Source organism: Amblyomma americanum, chromosome 1 (genome assembly GCF_052857255.1).
Source record: "Amblyomma americanum isolate KBUSLIRL-KWMA chromosome 1, ASM5285725v1, whole genome shotgun sequence".
Classification (NCBI taxonomy): domain Eukaryota; kingdom Metazoa; phylum Arthropoda; class Arachnida; order Ixodida; family Ixodidae; genus Amblyomma; species Amblyomma americanum.
In genome coordinates, this window is record NC_135497.1 from 133,594,827 (window position 1) to 133,614,859 (window position 20,033).

Genomic DNA, 20,033 nt, shown 5'->3' on the forward strand with positions numbered 1-20,033 from the left:
AGGTTGCCTTTTATGTCAGTGGACATGAGGGCACAAGACAGGGAAAAGATTCAAGGACGCACACATGGGTGGTACAGTGGGGGTGCGAGGGACGGCGGCCAGCACGATTCTACACTATGATGACAGTGTATGCGCGGATGTGGCAGCCTGGCACCACTCGCAGTACGTGGTTTCTTGGGTGATGCGAAGCCGCTGGTCCGGAGCACAGATGAGTGTTGTCTACACAGTCAAACCTAACGGACGGTGACAGAACATAGCCGTAGCCGCCACTACAGGGCTGTAGTCGGATACAACTCAAGAATGAAGTGGTAATGGCATCGACCAATTTTCATGACATCAGAGTTGTATTTGGCTATACATCCTCTGACAATCCTTTGTCAGAGTTCTATTTGACTATAGCAATCTGCTATTTGTCATATGTGTTTTATATGTGAATAGCTAAAGCATGTGCTGTTTGTTATTCGGGGCCTATTGTGCATTTATGTTTGACCAAAGCTGTTGGATTGGATTTCTCATGCAGCAGATGTGCTTTGCAATGATGAATTTAAACAGCAATATCTTTGTAATTGGACAGACTTGAATTGTAGTATAACTCCTGATAAACTAAACTTGATGAACCAGCATTTTTAGATAGCACTAACTTTTTTGCGACTTGATTTGCTTTCCTATGCTTTCTGTGAGATTTTTGGATAAATTAAGGATTTGTCTTGTTTAATGCAGCAATATGGAATTGAAACATACTTTCTCTGCAGTGATCATTGCCAAATGACATGGTAGACTCAGAATCATGAGGCAAGGGGACATAACCAACAAAGGTCACCCATCATAGTGCTGGTCATTTATCCCACTATAACATCAGCCTACATCATTCTTATGTGTTCATGTGCACAGGAAGTTTGCTGTGCGAATTGGTGTCCCTTTACAAAAAAAATGACAGACGATTACGACAGCTGGTTATGCGAGATTTGAGCGCAGCTATTCACACGCCACCTGCCACTGCTGGCAGGTGGCATATTACACAGCTAGCCACCTTTCGGGATCTTCCCATGGGAAGCCACCTTCTAGTTGTATATTCCTCCGTTCTCACTGTGGTTGTTGGCATTTCTCTCTGCTGCTACCTACCAACATGCAAACTGTCGCACGGCTTAATATGCCACTTCTCAGGTGGCGTGTTACGCCAACGATGACACGGGACGCAGGAACGGGAGCCTAAAAGTTGCGCTCTAAAATATAAAAATGGGATGTGTTTTTCTTTGTATCTTTTTCAGTACAAGGTTACGTGTTTTGGTTAACTGTTTTATATGTGGCACATAAACATGGCACACTTGTGCAGCATTAAGAACTCCAGCTGTTTATTTGTTTAGGCGGTCTGCTGTGTATCTGATGAAAGTCATGATCAGTGACAATAACAACAATGAAGTGCAAGATCTGCCCATTTTCCTGTGAATCATTGGATGTACAAGACTTGGCCATCATAACTGTATAACACCATGTTTGTGATGATGTTTATGTGCCACAGTGACCTATATTATGTTTATGGAAAAGGACACAGCAGTGCCACATGTTACTCCCTTTGTGGTCTGGTAGAGTAAGCTACACTTCGCCACATTCATTATTGCTACTGGTTATTGTAAGTGGCGTCATATTTTTATATCTTGTCAACCATTTGGTGTAGCACTTGCAACAAGTAGTTCAAGTGACCGCCAAATTTTCTTCCTCTGCAGTCTCACTGAAATGAGCATTTTTCAATTAGTTTGGCTTTTCAGGTAGTTTCGTATCACTTCATATGTAAAAATTATTATCCATTCACTTTTTTCTTGCATAGATTTGTGAGGGATGAGAAAAAGAAGTAATTCACTGTAGGCACTAATATGAAGTGCTTTCGGACACACCATTAGTTAGTGTGGCCGCTGCGGTAGCTTAGTAGTTGTGGCGCTCAGCTGCTGACTCGAAAGACACGGGTTCGATCCCGGCCGCGGCGGTCGCATTTTGATGGGGGGGGAATGCTTGAGGCCCGTGTACTTTTATATCTGAAAAATCATAGCTGCATTGCATCATATTTCTTTAAGCTGACTTGTTAATGCTTGGATTCAAGTGGAAGTTGAGCACCTAGTAAGTTTTGAAAGGCTGAAGTGTCATGAGTTTGAAGCACATAAGCTGTAGTCGCAGATGTGTCAGTTTATGCAGCTTTGTATTTGCACCCAACCTTGCAATCTTAAGAGGAGTGAACAGAGCGGACTAGTTGATGCATTGTTTTAGGAGCGATAGAGAACTATGTAAGGACACAGGCAGAAATCATCAAATTATGGAAATTAATAACTGTTACAGTTTTTTCTTCTTTTGCTTGACAATATCAGAAAATGGTCACACAGACAATAATGTTGTGGTTGCCAGCTCGACCTGGTAGCTGTCTGCTTCTATTTTTGTATTTAATGCCTGTTGCTTTATGAGAAGATTAATACTGCATGCATGCGGGCTAGGGCCGCATTTTTTTACTGTTGCAACTTTTGTGCGTTTCGGCTCTTATGTGAAAGTGGATAATCATTCACTTTTAAATCTATAGTCTTGTGAAACTACTTTTTTGTCCCATACAGTGTGACGATATATTTGGCGCCTACATCGGTGCGGCCCTTACGCTCATGTGTATGGTAAAATTGTGGCTTAGTTCATTGCATTTTCTCTAGCTCCTACATTTACTTTCTGATAGCGTTATTGCTGTGACTTGAAGCTCTAATGAGTGTTTACTGATGACGAAAGAAGAAGGCGCCGACCAAAAGAAAAGATGGCCGAAACGTAATGCCTTCTTCTTTCGTCATGTACCATCCCGACCAGACGGGTTTCCGTCAGACTCTAGACTTCAAGCATATTCGCCAGACGTATGGCCAACCAGACTGTGAACAAGGCTCCCGTGGGGGAGCCGGAACGTAATGCCATCTTTTCTTTTGGTCGGCGCCTTCTTCTTTCGTCATGTACCATCCCGACCAGACGGGTTTCCGTCAGACTCTAGACTTCAGTGTTTACTGATGTTTATCATCAATCATTTATTAACCCTTAAGCGTTCCGTAGGGACATTACATGGGGGGGGGGGGGGTTACAAAGTGTCCGATGGTCATACATATGACAAGGCAAACAAAATAGTTAAAACTAGGCAAAGCAAAAGAGTAACAAATTAATATAGTGAATCAAAGAAAATGTGAAAAAGAAGCACACAGAAATACACACTACAGTAATACGTGTCCAATAAAGTGTTTGATTGTTTTGCAGTGCATCGTAGCTGACACAGGGTATAGGAAAGTTTTATTCTTTGAAATGGTCGCTGAGTAGGTGCCTAAAGTTGGAAGGATTTGTCTCAACAACAATGTTTTCGGGCAAGTTATTCGAGAATTCGCTCGCACAAGGAAGAAACGATTTGTTGAATGCATTGGTGGAGCCGTACAAGCACTGTATGCTAAAGGAATTAAATAAGCAGCGAGATGATCGTACTGGGGTGTGCAGAAGGTGTACCTGAAGTGCTGGAAAGTTAAAGTACAGTTTGTGGAAGAGGCAAAGAAATGAAACTTTTCGGCGAAGCGCTAATGATTTGAGACCGAGAGATCTGTTTCTGTTTTGCTTCTTTTGCTTGTATAGTTGGTTTCATCAGTGTTGCCAACTTTTTTTTTATGAATGCACCCATGTGGAGGCCTAAAACACACTTTACTTTTCCCTATTGGCTTGCACAGAGGGGTGGCAAAGGCGGAAATGCCCTCCAAGATACATGGGGGAGGTGGATTGCAATTTTCTCTCACATTGTTCCCTGCCACCCCTCCTTCCCCCTCCCTCTTAAATAGAGACGTGCGCACCCCTGTGCTTGTCCCTGTTAATTTCTTTCGCATGCTTATGTTTCACCCAGTATGCAGTGAACATTTTGCCGTTTTGCTTTTAACCGGGAATGATGTACCATTGCAAGCTGCCCAAATGATCTGTTTAATTATGGGTAGCAGTGGCTGTTAAATAGGCTTCCATTCTGAGATTGCATATTATAATTGTTTGATAATACTTATTTATGTAGTGCATTTTTGTAACCTTCACTGATTCCTGCCTGTTTAACTCCTGTAATGCAGCTCTTTGCATTGTATTTAATTTTTGCAGTAGAAGCAAATGTAATGCTAAAGCTGAACACAAGAGCATTTAAAGCCATTTCTCGAAACATGTAGAATTGTGCACATAGGTTTATTGGGTAGAGCTCATGTAACAGTGTGCTGTGTAGAGACCTTGCAAGTACTTTCAAACCTTGATCAAAACACTAGTGATATGTGCAATATTATCAGTTGAGCAACTGGGCATCACCTCATGTTGCATACACTGAAAGTTCTGCCCCAGAAAGCCATTGTGTCTCTGATGATGGAGAACTGAGATGAGGGTACTAGCAAAAATTTTCCTGCCTTTTTTATTTTTATTTTTTCCACCGATGCTACATGCACTTCATATAGGCATCCTCAAGCAAGAGCTTGTACCATTAGTGTCAGATGAAAACCTAGCAAGATTACAGTAATGAACATGGAATACAGAACTATTAGCTGCTAGAGAAGAAATAAAGGCATATGTATTACTGACTTTTCCACACAGCAGACTTGTTACCTTCGAAGTGAAAATTGAGTGTGGCTGAATTAAATTAGTCTTATAAGGGAGTAATTACTCATTGGCATCCGCACAAGTTTGTAGCCGTATGGCTGCGCTTAGGTGCATGCCAATGAGTAATTACTCCCTTATTACAAATTTGCTCCACCTTGGGGGTTTCCCCTAAACATTTCACCAACACTGTTCACACCTCGAGTTATTGATCAATTCGCTCTCACCCTACCATAAGCTTGCCGTCCCAGTTAGCTCAGTTGGTAGAGCGACTGCTCCGGCGAAGCGATGGTCCCGGGTTCGAACCCCGGACCAGGACAAATTTCTTTTTCAACTACGATGTTTCTGAAAAAGCTATATAGCTTTCTTCTGTAGCCGTATGGCTGTGCTTGGGTGGATGCCAGTGAGTAATTACTCCCTTCTTACAAATCTACTCCACCTTGGAGGTTTCCCATAAACATTTCACCAGCTGAAATAGTCTCATTTTGCCCTTCCTGTTTCAGTTATCATATTTGCATTTCATTTAAATTATTGCTGTACACCAACTTAAACAAGCGTGTACACAGTGATAACCACGAAACAGCCAAACTGCAACAAAAGTGAATTGGCAGCAGAAAAAACTTAATGCTTTTTGTGCTGGGGAAGTGCACAAAGTCTAACTTTTCTGTTTCAACCTTGCAATTCTCTTGTTTTTATATATATATATATATATATATATATATATATATATATATATATATTTACAAGAACATGAAACATCTGAAAAACAGTTTCAACTAGATAGATGAACTGACAAGCTTAGCAGGTTTGTTGAGATATCATGCCTGCAGCTGGCACACAAGAAGCCATTGAGAGAGGCATTCCTCCTGTGGTGAACTCAACTTGACTTACGATGATTATATCAGTGATGTAAAAGCTGGCTACAAAAATTTGGGATCTGCTTTGCCAAATGAAGAGTGATACTATTCTAGATACGAGAGTCTGGAGAAGACGCCACGAACGAAGAGATTCTGAAGTTTTCGAAGCTGTTTGAAGATGAAATTACACTGGACAGCCTGACACGACCCCAGCTGACTGCACTGTGCCGGCTTCTGGAGCTCCAACCCATTGGCACGAACAACTTCCTTCGGTTTCAGTTGCGTATGAAGCTGCGGAACTTGAAGGCTGATGACCAGGTGAGTAAGCATGTCACTAGACTAAAATACTGCAATGCAGTTTTGGCATTATGTGTGTAATAAAGATGGCATTCTATTGTGTATCACAAGCTCTTGTTAAAGACTAACCTTAATTATTTGAATTCGCAGTGAATGACTTACTCTTTTCTTACTTTTCATCATGTTCAGATATAATAGGCTCATTGTTTGATGTCTTGAAGGGCAAACCTAGACACATGACACTATTCTTGTAGATGGGGATATATACTGAAATACCTTTGTTATGCTTGGTAAATGGTGTGGTGGGTTTGGCACCCAGAAGTGTCTCCAGTATGCTTGGTAAACAGTGATTAAAATAGTGCTTTCATGGGCTTTCGTAAACATGGCTTCGCCTAGCAGTTCAATCTAGATAGGTAGGGTTAGAGCACTCCTTTCTAGAATACCTTTGAACTCGTGCAGCTCCACTGTCAGCTAGTTGGTGCTTATTAAGTTGAATAAAACACATGGATTTGCATTGTGATGTTTATTTTTAGCATATTTTTATCGTTAACATGTTATAATTTTATTGATATAGCAGTGAAGTGCTATGGTGGATAGGGTAGACTTGGCACATTCCAAGTTTTCAATTTGTTCAGATGTGGGGTACAAGAGACACCAACCAATGTAATTTTCATCACACTGTGATTACTTCAAGCAAGACAGCCTTTCAGACTGCTTATTTTCATGTTAATGTTTTTAATTTCAATCGATCTGTGATTCCGAGTTATTTTTGCTGTCCTGTCTAGCCTCCCATCAGGGCACCCCCTACTGCTTGAATGTTTGTTTGCCACAGCATCGGACACCAGGAGCATGCTAAACAACTTTACTCAAAAACTTTTGACTGCGATTATATATTTATTTTTTCCTTTGAAGGTTGTTTATAGAAACTTTGAAGATGTGGGACTGCCTATTACTTCTGTTTGCCTTTTGATATATGTACCTGCAGATCGCAAAACTGTGGCGTGTTTAATAGCAGTAATTGCATTTCTTGAGTGTTACAAATTGTCCATGGCTGGTTGTTTATCCAGATGATCCAAAAGGAAGGCATTGAGTCCTTGACTGTGGCAGAGCTGCAAGCAGTCTGTCGTGCGAGAGGCATGCGAGCCATGGGTTTACCAGAGTCCAAGCTGCGCTATCAGCTTGCCCAGTGGTTGGATCTCAGCCTGAATGAGAACATCCCGCCATCACTCCTGCTCCTATCACGTGCTATGCTGCTCTCCGAGACCTTGCCTCCAACAGAACAGCTCAAGGCCACTATCTCTACTTTGCCCAAGGAAGCGGTAAGCATTCTAGAGCATATGTGCCAAGTAACATTATACAAATATACTGAGCAGTTAAGTAATGAGGTACATGTGAACGGCACAGAGCCTTTTATTGGTGATGTATAGCATTTCTTCTCTTTTCAATCATCAAGCGGAGCATTCATGCTTGTGGAGGCAACCGTATAGTGTTTTATCTGTTACCTAAATGTTGCCTTACATACAATGCTATGAATTCACTTTTGGCGAGTATAAAAATCACAGTGAATGACTTACTCTTTTCTTACTTTCCCTACTTTTTAATTATATAGAAAGGTGGCAGTGGGGGTTTTGTGTCCCTTTGTAATTAGACTACTTAGGGCTTTTTGTCTGAGATTTTTAACTCCTTTGCCTTATCGATGGCAGGCGTTTTGTCAAAGGAGACTGCACACATTTGCTGATGTCTATGACACATAAACATGTGTCATAGTGTGTCATAGTGTGTCATAGTGTGAGATGTTTCACAGTGGCTGCATGAAATGTTTTTAGTTAGATAATAACTAAGCAGGCTGTGTGTCATAGCAAGTAGTGGATAAACCTAGTTTTTCACGCCCATGCTTCTTCACATGCATCACCACAAATTCTTTTTTCATGGCATGGGGATTGGGTTAGCTGTTCAAAACCAGCGAACTAAATTTACAGTTGTAAAATGGCATCTTGATCTGAGTATTGATTAATTATTCATTTGTTTGACATTAACATCTAATTAATTTTAGAGCTGAAGGATTTTCTTCACCATGATAAGCGTGTGATAGCTCAAGTATGTCTGAAGCACATGCGTAATAGGGCACTTCACTCACCTGAAACTGTGGAACTAAGCCAATTGCCTGCCATTACGGTGAGCATTAGCCATGGGCTGTATTTCACTGTTTTGGCAGCTGTGCTTGTGTGAATACCACAGATAAAATTTCCTGTTGGGAAATTGTCTGAGTGGCGTATAGTTAAACAGTAATCGCCACCTGCATGTTGCCTACCTGTATTAGAAATCTAAACAGTCACACTTACAAAAGCTGGTTTCACCCCTGTCTTGAAACCTGAATTTTGAACCCAAAAACCACATCAGAAACAGGACACAGTTGTTGATGAAGGAAGGGGCTGCTTCAATAAACAGTCCTATGTTCTTTATGGGATTATTGTTTTAAAGCTCATGTATTACGCACTAGCCACCCATCGCACACTCCTAGAATTCTTGTCTTAAAACACACTGCATAGCGTGCACTTGGCCTAGGAATCTTTAATGAAGGCAGCATAAGATTTAGAATACAGTAAAACCTCGTTAATTCGAAATCGCTTAATTCGAACTTCCGGTTAATTCGAACTGACGGCCGGGTCCCGGCAAAGCCCTGTGTATTTCAATGGGTCAAAACTCCCGATAATTCGAATATGCCGGTATCCACGTCGGTTAATTCGAACTAGGCGCCGATGGCTGGCATTGCTCTTCGCATATAGAAGTCACCTCGTAGCAAATACAATGCGCTGAAAATTTAAAAAAAAATGCAGAATGATGAGAGAAAAAAAATAAGCCAGCACGCATGAGGTGAGACGTGAATTTCGGTGCCCGAACCAGCCCTCCGGTGCATGCCGTAGCAGGTTTTCGCTGCCGGAGCGTCGAAGCATTGGCTTGTCTATTTTTGGCTGACGCGCGGTCACGCGGGTAGCCACCCTACCGCGGGCGCCGCCTATGCTCCGGCCACGGTGGCTCCGGAGCAAGCCGTTGCAGCAGGTCAACTAAAGGACTACCTTGCCGATTACTCGCTCAGCGATGTGTTCAATGCAGATGAAACCGCGCTTTATTTTAAGTTGCTGCCGAACGAGACTGTCAGTTACAAAGGCGACACGTGTTCAGGCGGGAAGAGAAGCAAGGGAAGAGTGACGGTGTTGGTGTGCGCAAACGCGACTGGCACGGAACGGTGCCGCTTGCTAGTTATAGGCAAAGCAGCGAAGCCTCGCTGCTTTAAAGGGCTAAAAACTCTCCCTGTTGATTATACTTTCAACAGAAAGTCGTGGATGACGCGAGCAATTTTCACGGATTGGCTGCGCACACTCGACAGGAAGTTCGCGGCACAGAACAGGAATGTTCTGTTGTTCGTCGACAACTGTTCAGCCCATTGCGACATCAGCGGACTGAAGGCGATCCGTCTGGCATTTCTGCCGAAAAACACTACGGCTGTGCTGCAGCCTATGGACCTTGGGGTTATTAAAAACCTCAAAACACTGTACAGGCGCCACCCCCTAGAGCGGATTCTTGTGTGTATGGACAGCGGCAAATCGTACGACGTAAATCTCCTCGGAGCCTGCCACATGCTGGCAACATCGTGGAATGCTGTCAAGGCGGACACAGTCGCGAACTGTTATCGAAAGTGCGGCCAGTGCGGCTTCATTGAAGGCCCAGAAGCCTGCAGCACGGCAGAGCTGGATGCTCAGTGTGATGACTCCGTCGCGCTGCACCCTGCCTACGCTGCTTTATCGGAGGGTGTTGACTTCCAGAGCTTCGTAGACGTTGACAGCGGCGTGGAGACATCGGGGCCGTTAAGCGATGCCGAGATTATTGAAGCGGCCTGCGGTGACCAGATGCCGCACAACTCGGGCGCGGCGAGCACAGCTGACAGCGACGACGAGTCCGACGGAGGCGACGATCCATTGCCACCCCCGAGTGCATGTGAAGCAGCGTCAGCACTCGATCTGGCTGCGCGCTACTTCTCCGCCGATGATAATTCGGACGCTGCGTTGGAGCTGTTGGGCAAGTTGCAGACGATGCTTGTCGAGTCACGGCAAAGAAAACGAAAACAAATGCGCATCACCGATTATTTTTCTCTTTGATATGCTTTGCCAATCTGCTGTTAATAAACATGTTTTTGAAGCATAGTGTCATATTTAATCATTAAGCTTGCTGCTTACGCGAATGCATTTTGATGTTAGCTCCAACCGCATAAACAAATTAACTTTATTTCCTTCGACATTCGGGCTCTATGATTTTAATTCGCGCAATCGCCCGCCGCAAATGTGTAGTAGCGCGTAGTAAGAGATAATGATCTCAGATATGCCTGTTTTAGCTTCGGCCCGTGCTGCCGGGCGTGATGGCCGCTTTTTTTAGCGCCCCGCTCGTTAATTCAAACTCCGCTTAATTCGAACAATTTTCCGGTCCCCCTCGAGTTCGAATTAACGAGGTTTTACTGTAGCATGACTTATAACAGTAAAAACAAAGGAAACATAGAAGAGCTATGAGGATCAGTTAGCAGCTGTTTGTTCACCCTACAACTATAGGTGGTAGCGTGTAGCAATACCAAGTGTCTATGACTTTTGTAGATGCCCTGCATGTAACACTTAAGTGCATGCGGCATTCGAATATTGGAGTGAGTGGCCTTTTGAGACAGCTTTTTCTCATTTTTGAGCAGTGTTGGCGAAATGTAAATGCAATGATAGTTAAATGTGTAATCAGCTAAAAAAAAACTTGACTGTGACAGATCCATTTGTTCAATATTTTCTGTCACCTTTCATCATGGTTTCTGGATGCCTCTTGTTGCTGTTCATTTTGCTGAGCGGATTGAGATTGCATTGCTTCTACTGCAACCCCTTTCTCTTGGGCATCTGGTGAGCGCTAGATGTATGTAGCTGTCTGGAGGCAGAGCTTACTCTGCAGTAATACTCTCATACTCAAAAAAACGCTCTAGGATGTTTAGGCATAGTGGACGTTTTTGTTGCATTTGGTGCAATTAGGTATCTATTACCATAGTATCTACAGCGTGCTCCCACATTTTAAAATGTGTGCATCAGTTCGTATGGTGCAGCATACCCTCTTCAATTTTTATATACACGAACAGCAAGCACCACTGTCCTCCCATAGTCTGCTTCCTTCTCATGCCTTTGCCTCACTTCCTCCCTCTCTTTTGCTTCTTTCTCCATGCACCTGTTTTCCTCTTATTGCTCATCCTTTTTACCAAGCCATGATAATACAGAAACTTCCAGTAGCTTGAGATGAGCTTCCATATGCAGGTCGTCACCTATAAAAGAAAAAACAGCAGTGAGACCACAAGTTCTCTCAAACTGCTTTTAGCTACAGGCCTAGTGTTGTCCTTGTGTGATGCAGAACCAGGGAAAGAATCTGTGCACATTGTTAAATTAAGGTTTCTGGAAACTAAGTACTTTTTATGCTTTGGGTCTTGTTTTGTGATCGTCACTACTAACTTGATGAGAGTAGCAGCTGTAAAGAGTCTTACGTCATTGTTTTTGTGACATCTGTGTGCAGAAATATCTGCTCGTTCATACTTAGTGATGGGTTTTTCCTATTTTTGCCTTGGGCAAAGCATATAAGAGTGCCCCACTTGCATCAGTATTGGTTAAAAACCTGACTGTGACAGCCATGAGAAGGCACCCGTATGTCGCATGGGTGTCAAGGTTGCAGAACATACTAACTTGCTCCAACAGCTACACATCATGCCTTCTGCTTTGTACTTGAGCAAAGACCTGATTGAGCATGATCATATGGTGCTTTTGTTACCATGGCATAAGGTGCCACTTAGGCTGGCATGCTTGTCCTGTGTATTGTCAAAAATGGCTGCTGGGCATTTATGTGACCTTTGTCATGAACAGGTGTTTTCAGCATCAAAGACTTGGCAAATGCAGTAGTATCTGGCAAGTGACAAGCTTAGTTGAGTTGTGAAAACTGTTACATGGAATATGTAAGTGATAGTGGCAAGTTGTCACAGTAAAAAAGCAGACATCATGACCCCACATTTCTACATTCATGTCTTGCAGTACTGCTAAATATGGCAGTATCGTTAATATATCAGCCTGCTGTTTTGTCTCTGGTTATGCTCTACCACAACCATATAGCCAAGGCTTTTTTGCTAATTTATTTTTTTCTGGTGTTCTTAGTCTTATAATGAAGTAAAGTTTCAAGTTTCTTCCTTAACCTTTGTAGTTATGCAGGGTGTGGGAATTGGGCTTATTTGGTTAGAAATATTCCATTACATTTCACCTTGACTAATGCACAAAATAAAACTCTGACTATGCTGTCGCTGTGGCTTGTTTTCTAGGTTACAGAGGCCAAGTACAAGATTGGTGAACGTGAAGGAAAAGTGGACAATCGCACCAAGATTGAGATCATCCAACAAGAGGAAGAAGCGATTAAGAAAGAGAAGGAAGAAATTGCAGTGGAGGTGGAAACTGAAGTGTGTATTTTTTTTATTATAGATATTTTTGTGTTGTTGGCTGGAAACAAAGGAAATCATTGGTCATGTTTCCCTTGTGCTGCATGCAACAATGCAATAGCTAGAGAACACATTGTGTGTGTGTGTGTGGGTGGGTGGGTAGGTAGGTAGGTGTGTGTGCGTGTGTGTATGTGTGTGTGTGTGAGTGAGTAAATGCATGCGTGTGTGCGTGCATGCGTGCACATATGCACATGTGTGTTGCTGACATAGGGCCTTCCGTACATGCGCCATCCGTGCATTGCTTGCTGTCGGCTGTGCACTTGCCTTTCTCACTGCTCGTAACCGGAGCCTAAAGTCACCGGAGCTGCAAAGGCGGTGAAGTATGTCGGCTGTGCAGGCGGCATGTGTGTTTCTCTCTCACTCCAAGTGAGGGCAAGGAGGTCCCGAGCGCTGATAACCGGAGACGAATAACACACAGTTTTTGTTTGGGATTCACAGCTTTCAGTCTGGGTCTTGACCTGCGCTAGCATCCCGACACTGGTATTTCTAGGCAGAAACCTTGATTTCAAAGGCAGAAAACTGTTATGTGCCTTTCTGTTCTGAGATTAAACATTGCATTGTTAATTGTATTTTTATTCCTTAAATTTTACTTTTAGGCTGTTTTTATCCGATAGAATCAATGTATGTACCCAACCTTTAGGTTGCACTGCATGTCTCTGTTAGGGGAATGCATTTCACAGCATGCCTTGAAAAAAAAAAAAAACAGGTAGCAAATACTATAGTAGCATTCCTTGGCTGCATTTGCATGCTGCATTATTGAATTTACTACTGTATTTTCTCACTTGCAGAAGTTGAAAGCTGTTGCTGATCAGAAGCCTGAAGAAGAAATCAAAGAAATCCTTGAAGATAAGGCTGCCTTTTTTACAGAACAGGATGAAGACTGTGAGCATGTGTTGCATTCATAATTGAGTCGCTTTAACGTAGTGCTGTATATTCCTATATCCAGTATTTATTTCATATAAATTATTTCACTGCAGTATGCTGTGCTTGAGAGCCTTTGGCTCAAAGAAAAATTCTATAATTATGATATATTCAACACTGAATCACTGTTGAGCTTTCATTCTGGGGCCGGTCTTCAATATGTCACTCACAACACATACACAGCTTTGCACATGGGGCAGAGGTGAATTCAAGGTGACTAGCAAAGGCATGCTCATATTCTCTTTTGTGACCATCACATCAGTAATCATCACCTTAGCCTGACTGCATGACAATGCTCACTAATTGCTGTGCATGCAGCTCATAAAATATTGTTGGAATTTCATCATCTCATGACATGTATACAGTTAAAGACCTTCAGGCTATCCACTTGGCCATAATTCTTTCAAGGTTAAAAAAAGCATGTCTGCTTCTGTCACCCTATCCGCCTGCCATGAAAGCACTTTTGGTATTGTACACAATATTTGCAAACGCCGCGACCATCCTCCTTCTGTATATCTTTAGCAAAATTTAGTCGACCTTGTCTAAGACGAAGTATGGCTGGACATGCTGGTGATGCAGAAATATAAAGGTGTGGACTGGCAAGTTTTTTGCAAGTCGTGATTATAGTTTCTCCTATGTGTTTCGGTGCAATTTCAATCAGTTTCGGTCCCAGAAAAGCCTTGTCACCGTGCAGCTGGTCATTTTTTTTTTTCCCTAACCTGATGCAGATAGATTGCCTATGGTACATAGTGCACATAAACTAAATGTCTCCGTACAATACATATGAGTTGTGGCATAGCCTGGCCACCCAAGGCCTATCACTGTGGCAGCTGGCAGTGCAGTCATGATCATTTAGATCAGGAGAACATGTGCTATCATTGGCAAAACTTATGGACACTTTTCCCATTTTGAATGGCCTTTGCATCCATATTCTTTTTATGTTTATTGTTTTGTTTTGTTGGTGATGTCATTTGTTTCTTGATTAATTTTCTGAGCAACCAGCTGCAGGTGCAGCTTTTTTGTTTGGGCTGCAGTAAAAATGCAGTTGATGAATGGAGGAATTCTTTTTTCTGACTGGCATACTTTCACTTTGTATGCACACATGATAACACTTTAGGAACTTCAGCATTGTTTATTTGTTGCATAAGTAATAATTTCCTACTGAGACTGGGGAGCGCTAGATTCTAGACAAGGGAACAACACCACATAGGAACACCACAGGACACAAGTGCTCGCATCCCGTAGTGTTCCTATGTGGTGTTGTCCCCTTGTCTAGAATCTAGCACTCCCCAGTCTCAGTATGCACGACCAACTGGCCCCCTACAAAGCTTTAATAATTATCTGCAAGTAAGGTCTGTGCAATTTGTTCTGCTATGTTTTTTTGTGGTGCAGGTGCCATCACATAATGTATCATTTCTCTCCTAAGTCATTTCTCCCCTCCCTTCTATTGGCAGTTGCCAGCCTATTCCTTTTCCCTCTTCCATGTGCCTGTCTCTCTTTTCTTCATGCTTTCAGGTGAAACAATTTCCAGTAATTTATTATTGATCATTATTGATTATTGATCAGTTTGTTGTATTGCTCAGTATTATTTGAAAAAGATGAAAATTTTCTTGCTTGCCTCCTTAGTTAGTCCATAGTTTGTCCCGTTCCAACAGCACAATGCAACCCTCAACAGGCTTTTGTGTGGTTTAATTATGCACATTTTCCTCACTGCGCATGATGCACCATCTCTGCCCAATTGTTATTGAGATTTGGGCACTAAAAAAACACCAAAATAAAAATTCCATGAGTTTTTCTTGCACAGTTCTTGCTTTCTTTCATTGGTGAAATAGTTTTGGACCAGAGTGACCGAAAAAAGTGGGTAAATGTTTTGGACCGTAAAGGGTTAAGGGAGCAGGTCCTTGTATTGTACTCTTCAGTCTGTTGGAAAGAAAGCTCTAAAACTCTAAATACATCTGATATTTGTGTGCTAATTCAGCTGCTGTCACATTATTGGCAATGTGTTTTGAGGTGCAGTGCCAACACTGGTCTCTCCTTTAGGTTGTGTGCACATAAGTTGTTAGAAACATTTGAAGCTTGTTAGAAGTAGATTTCACTGTTTGGTACATTTTAAAAGTCTCTTCATATGATTTTTGTTGACACACACTGTTGAGCTGCATGTCAAGAATTACGAAATATATTCATGCATTTCCCTCACACACTTTTAAGTGTGTGACTTCAAGACTTCTAATGACTGTCATTGCTGGCCACTGCTTCTGTGCTATGTAGTGGAGAAAAAGCCACCGGTTCCGAAGAAAGAAGAACTCTCAAAGGCTGACCTTGCAGACATTGAGGATGCCTTAGAAAAAATTGCTGCTGAAAAGCAAGAACTTCTTATTGAAAAGGAGGAGCTTGAAGACTTGAAAGAGGAAATGGCCGACTACAAGCAGGTGGGTTACCTCAATAAGCAGTTATATGGTATGGTGTTTTTAAAATGGTAGCTGAATGGAGTAATTTCTATTAGGCAAATGGCACCATTGTGGTTGTTGGTGTCAGCATCCTCTTAGGTTGTAACCAGAAACTCCCCGCACTGCCCATCAACATTGTTGCCAAGTTGTGTTTGAGCCTGAAGGGCCAATGGGCCTTGGAGTGGGAGCACTCGTGAGGGTGGGTTGTGGCTGTACTATTGTCGTTTTTTGCCTCAGAGGGGGCCAGACAATCTGTAAACATTTGCTTTCTTTTTTGTAGAGAGTACACCTCATTCTTGAAAAACAGCGGTTGTGAGGTGGAAACTGGCATCCATATCAGCTTGGCTGCATAGGGTAGAGGTTAAGCACGGCTATGCTTGTCAAGTTTACTAATGAAGGGTCATGCATGGGGTATGTTTTGTGTGACGCTGGGTATTAGTGGTTGTCACTGGTATTAGTGGTGTCATGCCATGCTCTGCATGTTGATGGAGCAGCTGCACAAGGCCTCCACCACTAGCGCTCCGTCGAAGGTTGAGGGTTCACTCAAGCCTCGGGTTTTTCAGCTTTGCTAGTGAACTAGCGCTTTCTCGCTAAAGCATCGCACTCTCTCGCTGTGATTGTTTGAAGCGAGTGGTCAGCCGTCTTTTTCACATCAGGTGTCGTGTGGGAAAGCCCACTTGCAGAATTTTGTACGACTCCAAGCTTAGCAGCCGTCAAATGCAATCAATCCACGCGATAAGCACCGGGGAATAAAGGAAACAGGATGCATTTGTATTCTTTTCCTGGAACTTTAAACTCGATCGTCGGATAATTTGCCCAGATAGTGTAGTTTTGCCATGGTTGAATTTATGAAAATCAGCACAGTATAAGATTGCTGTCAAATATTAGAAAATTTTTGAATGTTCGGAAATTCTTGAATATCAATTTCTTGATTACGAATATGAACCGAATATCAAACACATTTGCAGTTGACGACCAATTGTTCGAACTCTATAGGGATCGCGAAAGCGACCGAAAAATCACGCAGTCCGGAAAATCAAATTTCCCGGAAAAAAATCACGAACTTATTATCAATATGCCAGAGAAAGGGGTCAGCTGGTTGTACTCACGACTGGCTTGTGGTTGTACTGCACATGTTCTAAAGCTCCTCATGACTGTATTTCGCCGCGCAACATGCGCAGAGAAGACGGGCGACGACTGCTTTCACGAGCTCGGCCTGGCTGTTCTGCTCTTGGCATGTCACCAATGAACACACGGGTTGGGACAAAGTCTAAACGGGAAAGCGAACATGCCTCTGCAGGAATTGCACTGCGCCTGCAGTACGATGGGCCCGGAACGAGAATGCGAAGATGGCGAAACAATAAGAACCGAGAATTAGCCGAAGCAAGCGCTTCGTCGGCGTTGGCCTTCGTCATTAGGCCTAGCGACTAGAGCCAAAATCGGCATCGTATTTAGCGACATGCAATCTGCAGTGGCTTGCGCATAATGAGAGGCGTCTTGCCTGTCATCGAAACACCAGTCGTTTACGGTTTTACGATAGCAAAGTCAGGGTTGCAGTGCGTTTTGCCGCGGTACACTGACCTTGCTTTGAAATGCACCAGCGTTTCCTGCGTTCGCCGTCTCCATGAAGCTGTATGCCTCCCTCGCGCTTCGCTGCTACCTCTTTCCGTATTCAGGATGAAAGGCTAGGCTCAGATGAGTTCCGCGAACTCTGACTACTGTTCAAGTTCGTGCGGGGGAAGACATTCAAGAACAGTGCGAATTCGAAACCACGCAGGCGCAATGTGCCGATTCGCGCAGAATTTCAGCATCTCAAGTGGAGAGTCTCCCTTTAAGCTTGAATTTCATTCTGTTTGCTCAAGTTTTCAATCTCTCCTGCAGTTTGAATTAATGAGGTTCCACTGTACACATTACAGTGAAAGCTCGTTAATTCACAACTCGTTAATTCGAAATAGTCATCGTGATCCGGTCCGCAGTGCATAGAAGTCTATGCGCGTAACAGCTCGTTAATTCACTCAAAAATTGGCGCCGCCACCCATAATTCGAACTGCACGCCGCCAAGCGCCGCTGTTGAAAACCATCGTTGGAAGCTTTCACGGCAGAACGATAGGTGGCACAACCATAGGGGCGCCGCTAGGGTGCTGGAACAAGTACTAACCAGTCTTTCCTGCCGCGACTGCTTCGAGGAACGACGTTTTAGTGTTTTAGCCCTCGTTTTGCACGCCGCTTGCTGTGAGCTTGTGTCCGCGAGATGTGTTCGCGTGGGAAATACTGTGCCAAGACGGTGAAGGAGAAAGTGGTGATTTTACGCGAGGTGGACGAACGGAAGGCCAGCAAAGTGGAAATCGCGAAAAAGCACGGGATTCCACCAAGCACGTTGTCGACCTACGTCCGAAATAGGAAGGCCATCGAGGAGGCCTACGAAACCGAAGATTTCGCCAGCAAAAGAAAAAGGCTCCGATTAGCCAAGTATCCGGAAATTGAGACCGCTGTGATCACGTGGGTGAAGGAAATGAGAAGCGCAGACATTCCACTGAGCGGCCCAATTATCATGGCGAAGACGGCCGATTTCGCCCTGCACATGAATGTGGAAGATTTTGTCGCCTCCGAAGGATGCTTTCACCGCTTTAGAGACAGACATAATCTTGTCTTCCGGGCGTTGTCCGGAGAAGCCAAAGAAGTGGACGCAGAAACTTGTGCCACATTACGAAGCGGTGCTCTGCAGCAGTACTTAGAAAGCTACTCGGCACAAGATATATTAAATGCTGATGAGACGGCTTTGTTTTATAAGCTCCAGCCCGACAGAACAGTAACATTTAATGTTTTTCGTGCCTTCCGGGCATCAAACGCGTCCATTTTTGCTCACTTTCATTAGTTAGAATTTTGGTTAATTCGAACTGGCCTGGCGGCCCCGTGGAATTTGAATTAACGAGCTTTTACTGTGTATGGCGGCTTGAATATTGGCGGCGAGTGTGAACGAGGTCCGAAAAATCGAGCAGTCAGTTGCGGTGCATCCGAAATTTCAGGCGCTCTTATACATTGGCTGTATGGGCCATGTCGCGGTGCCACGAAAAAGTCCAAATAATCAAGCATATCCGAAAAATCAGGCATCCGAATTTTCGGTCGTCGACTGCAATTCATATTTGAAATTTCGAATATTCGCACACCTCTACTTTTTAGGTAAAAAGGAGCATGCAATGTTGAGGGTTTTGGGGGCTTGGCCTATAATAAGAACTCAACCTATTGCAGGGTCTTGGGCAGTTTCAGCCAAGCCACTTGTAGTGCACACGCCATGCCAGCACCACGGTTTGGCCATAGTGCATGGTTGTTTGAAAAAGCTTGTTAATTTGCGTGAAAATCGATTCTACCAGCAAATATACAAACTCCATGCCACCATAGCTGCTTACGTTACACTGTCACTTTCCTTGAAAAGTGATGACGAACTTTCAATAGTCTTCAGAGCATGCATCACAGTGGTATCTGAAACCACTGATCTGTTGGCTGTTCAATTTGCCACTTACCACGCAGGAACAATGCAAGTGTGGAAAGTGCTGTTTTATCAACCTCTAACTGTTGGCCTCGTTATGTTATGCATTGTTATATGCCTGTGGTTTGAAATTTTCTATATTTCACACATCCCATGATGTCATTCTGGAGGAGGTTGATAAAGGAAACATGAACAAGTATGACGTAATGAAGAATTACATGCCAATAAGCAGGCTACAGGCATTACATCCTTTTCTTTTTGACTAGCTGAGCCACATGGAGGGGAGCATCAATTTATGTTTGAAGTCCACTTTCTTTTGACCATCGAAGGCTGAGATTTGGGCCAATTAACTTATACTTTGAGTTTACTTATACAGTAAAAGCTTGTTAATTTGAACTCGAAGGGGACCAGAAATTTTTTCTAATGAAGCGAAGTTCAAATTATCGAATGGACGCTAAAATGAGCGGTTATAGCGCCCCGCCACACGGGCAGAACTCGAAGCAGTCACATCTAGGCTTGTTACCACGGGCTAGGCTCTACTACACGTTTGTGACGGGCATATTCTGAGAATTAAATTGATCCAGTCCTGACGGCAAATGAAATAAAGTGATCAGCCGGTTATGCGCCAGAATCAAGTACTGGAATGCATTCGCGTGAGCAGAGAGCTTTAGTGCTGGAATATATGACGCTATTTATGCTCCAAAACGTGTTTATTTACGAGGAAGGGTTGCAAAAATTAAAAGTAATCGGCGAAGTGCATTTGCTTGCGTTTCTTCTGCCGAGAATCCATCAGCATCATCTGCAGCTTGCCCAAAGCTCCTGCGCAATGTCAGAGTTCTCACTGACAGAGAAGTGGCATGCTGCAACAT

The 20,033-nt window shown here is 43.3% G+C and overlaps 1 protein-coding gene across 1 annotated transcript in view; it reads left to right on the forward strand.

The window, feature by feature from the left end:
* Positions 1-20,033, forward strand: part of LOC144113692 (mitochondrial proton/calcium exchanger protein-like) — a 45,478-nt gene that overhangs the window by 11,803 nt on the left and 13,642 nt on the right. Inside the window, exons 5-9 of the mRNA XM_077646941.1 lie at positions 5,580-5,783; positions 6,830-7,081; positions 12,136-12,270; positions 13,098-13,191; positions 15,499-15,659. Of these exons, the coding sequence (XP_077503067.1) occupies positions 5,580-5,783; positions 6,830-7,081; positions 12,136-12,270; positions 13,098-13,191; positions 15,499-15,659 (846 nt within the window). The remainder of the gene's footprint in view (positions 1-5,579; positions 5,784-6,829; positions 7,082-12,135; positions 12,271-13,097; positions 13,192-15,498; positions 15,660-20,033) is intronic.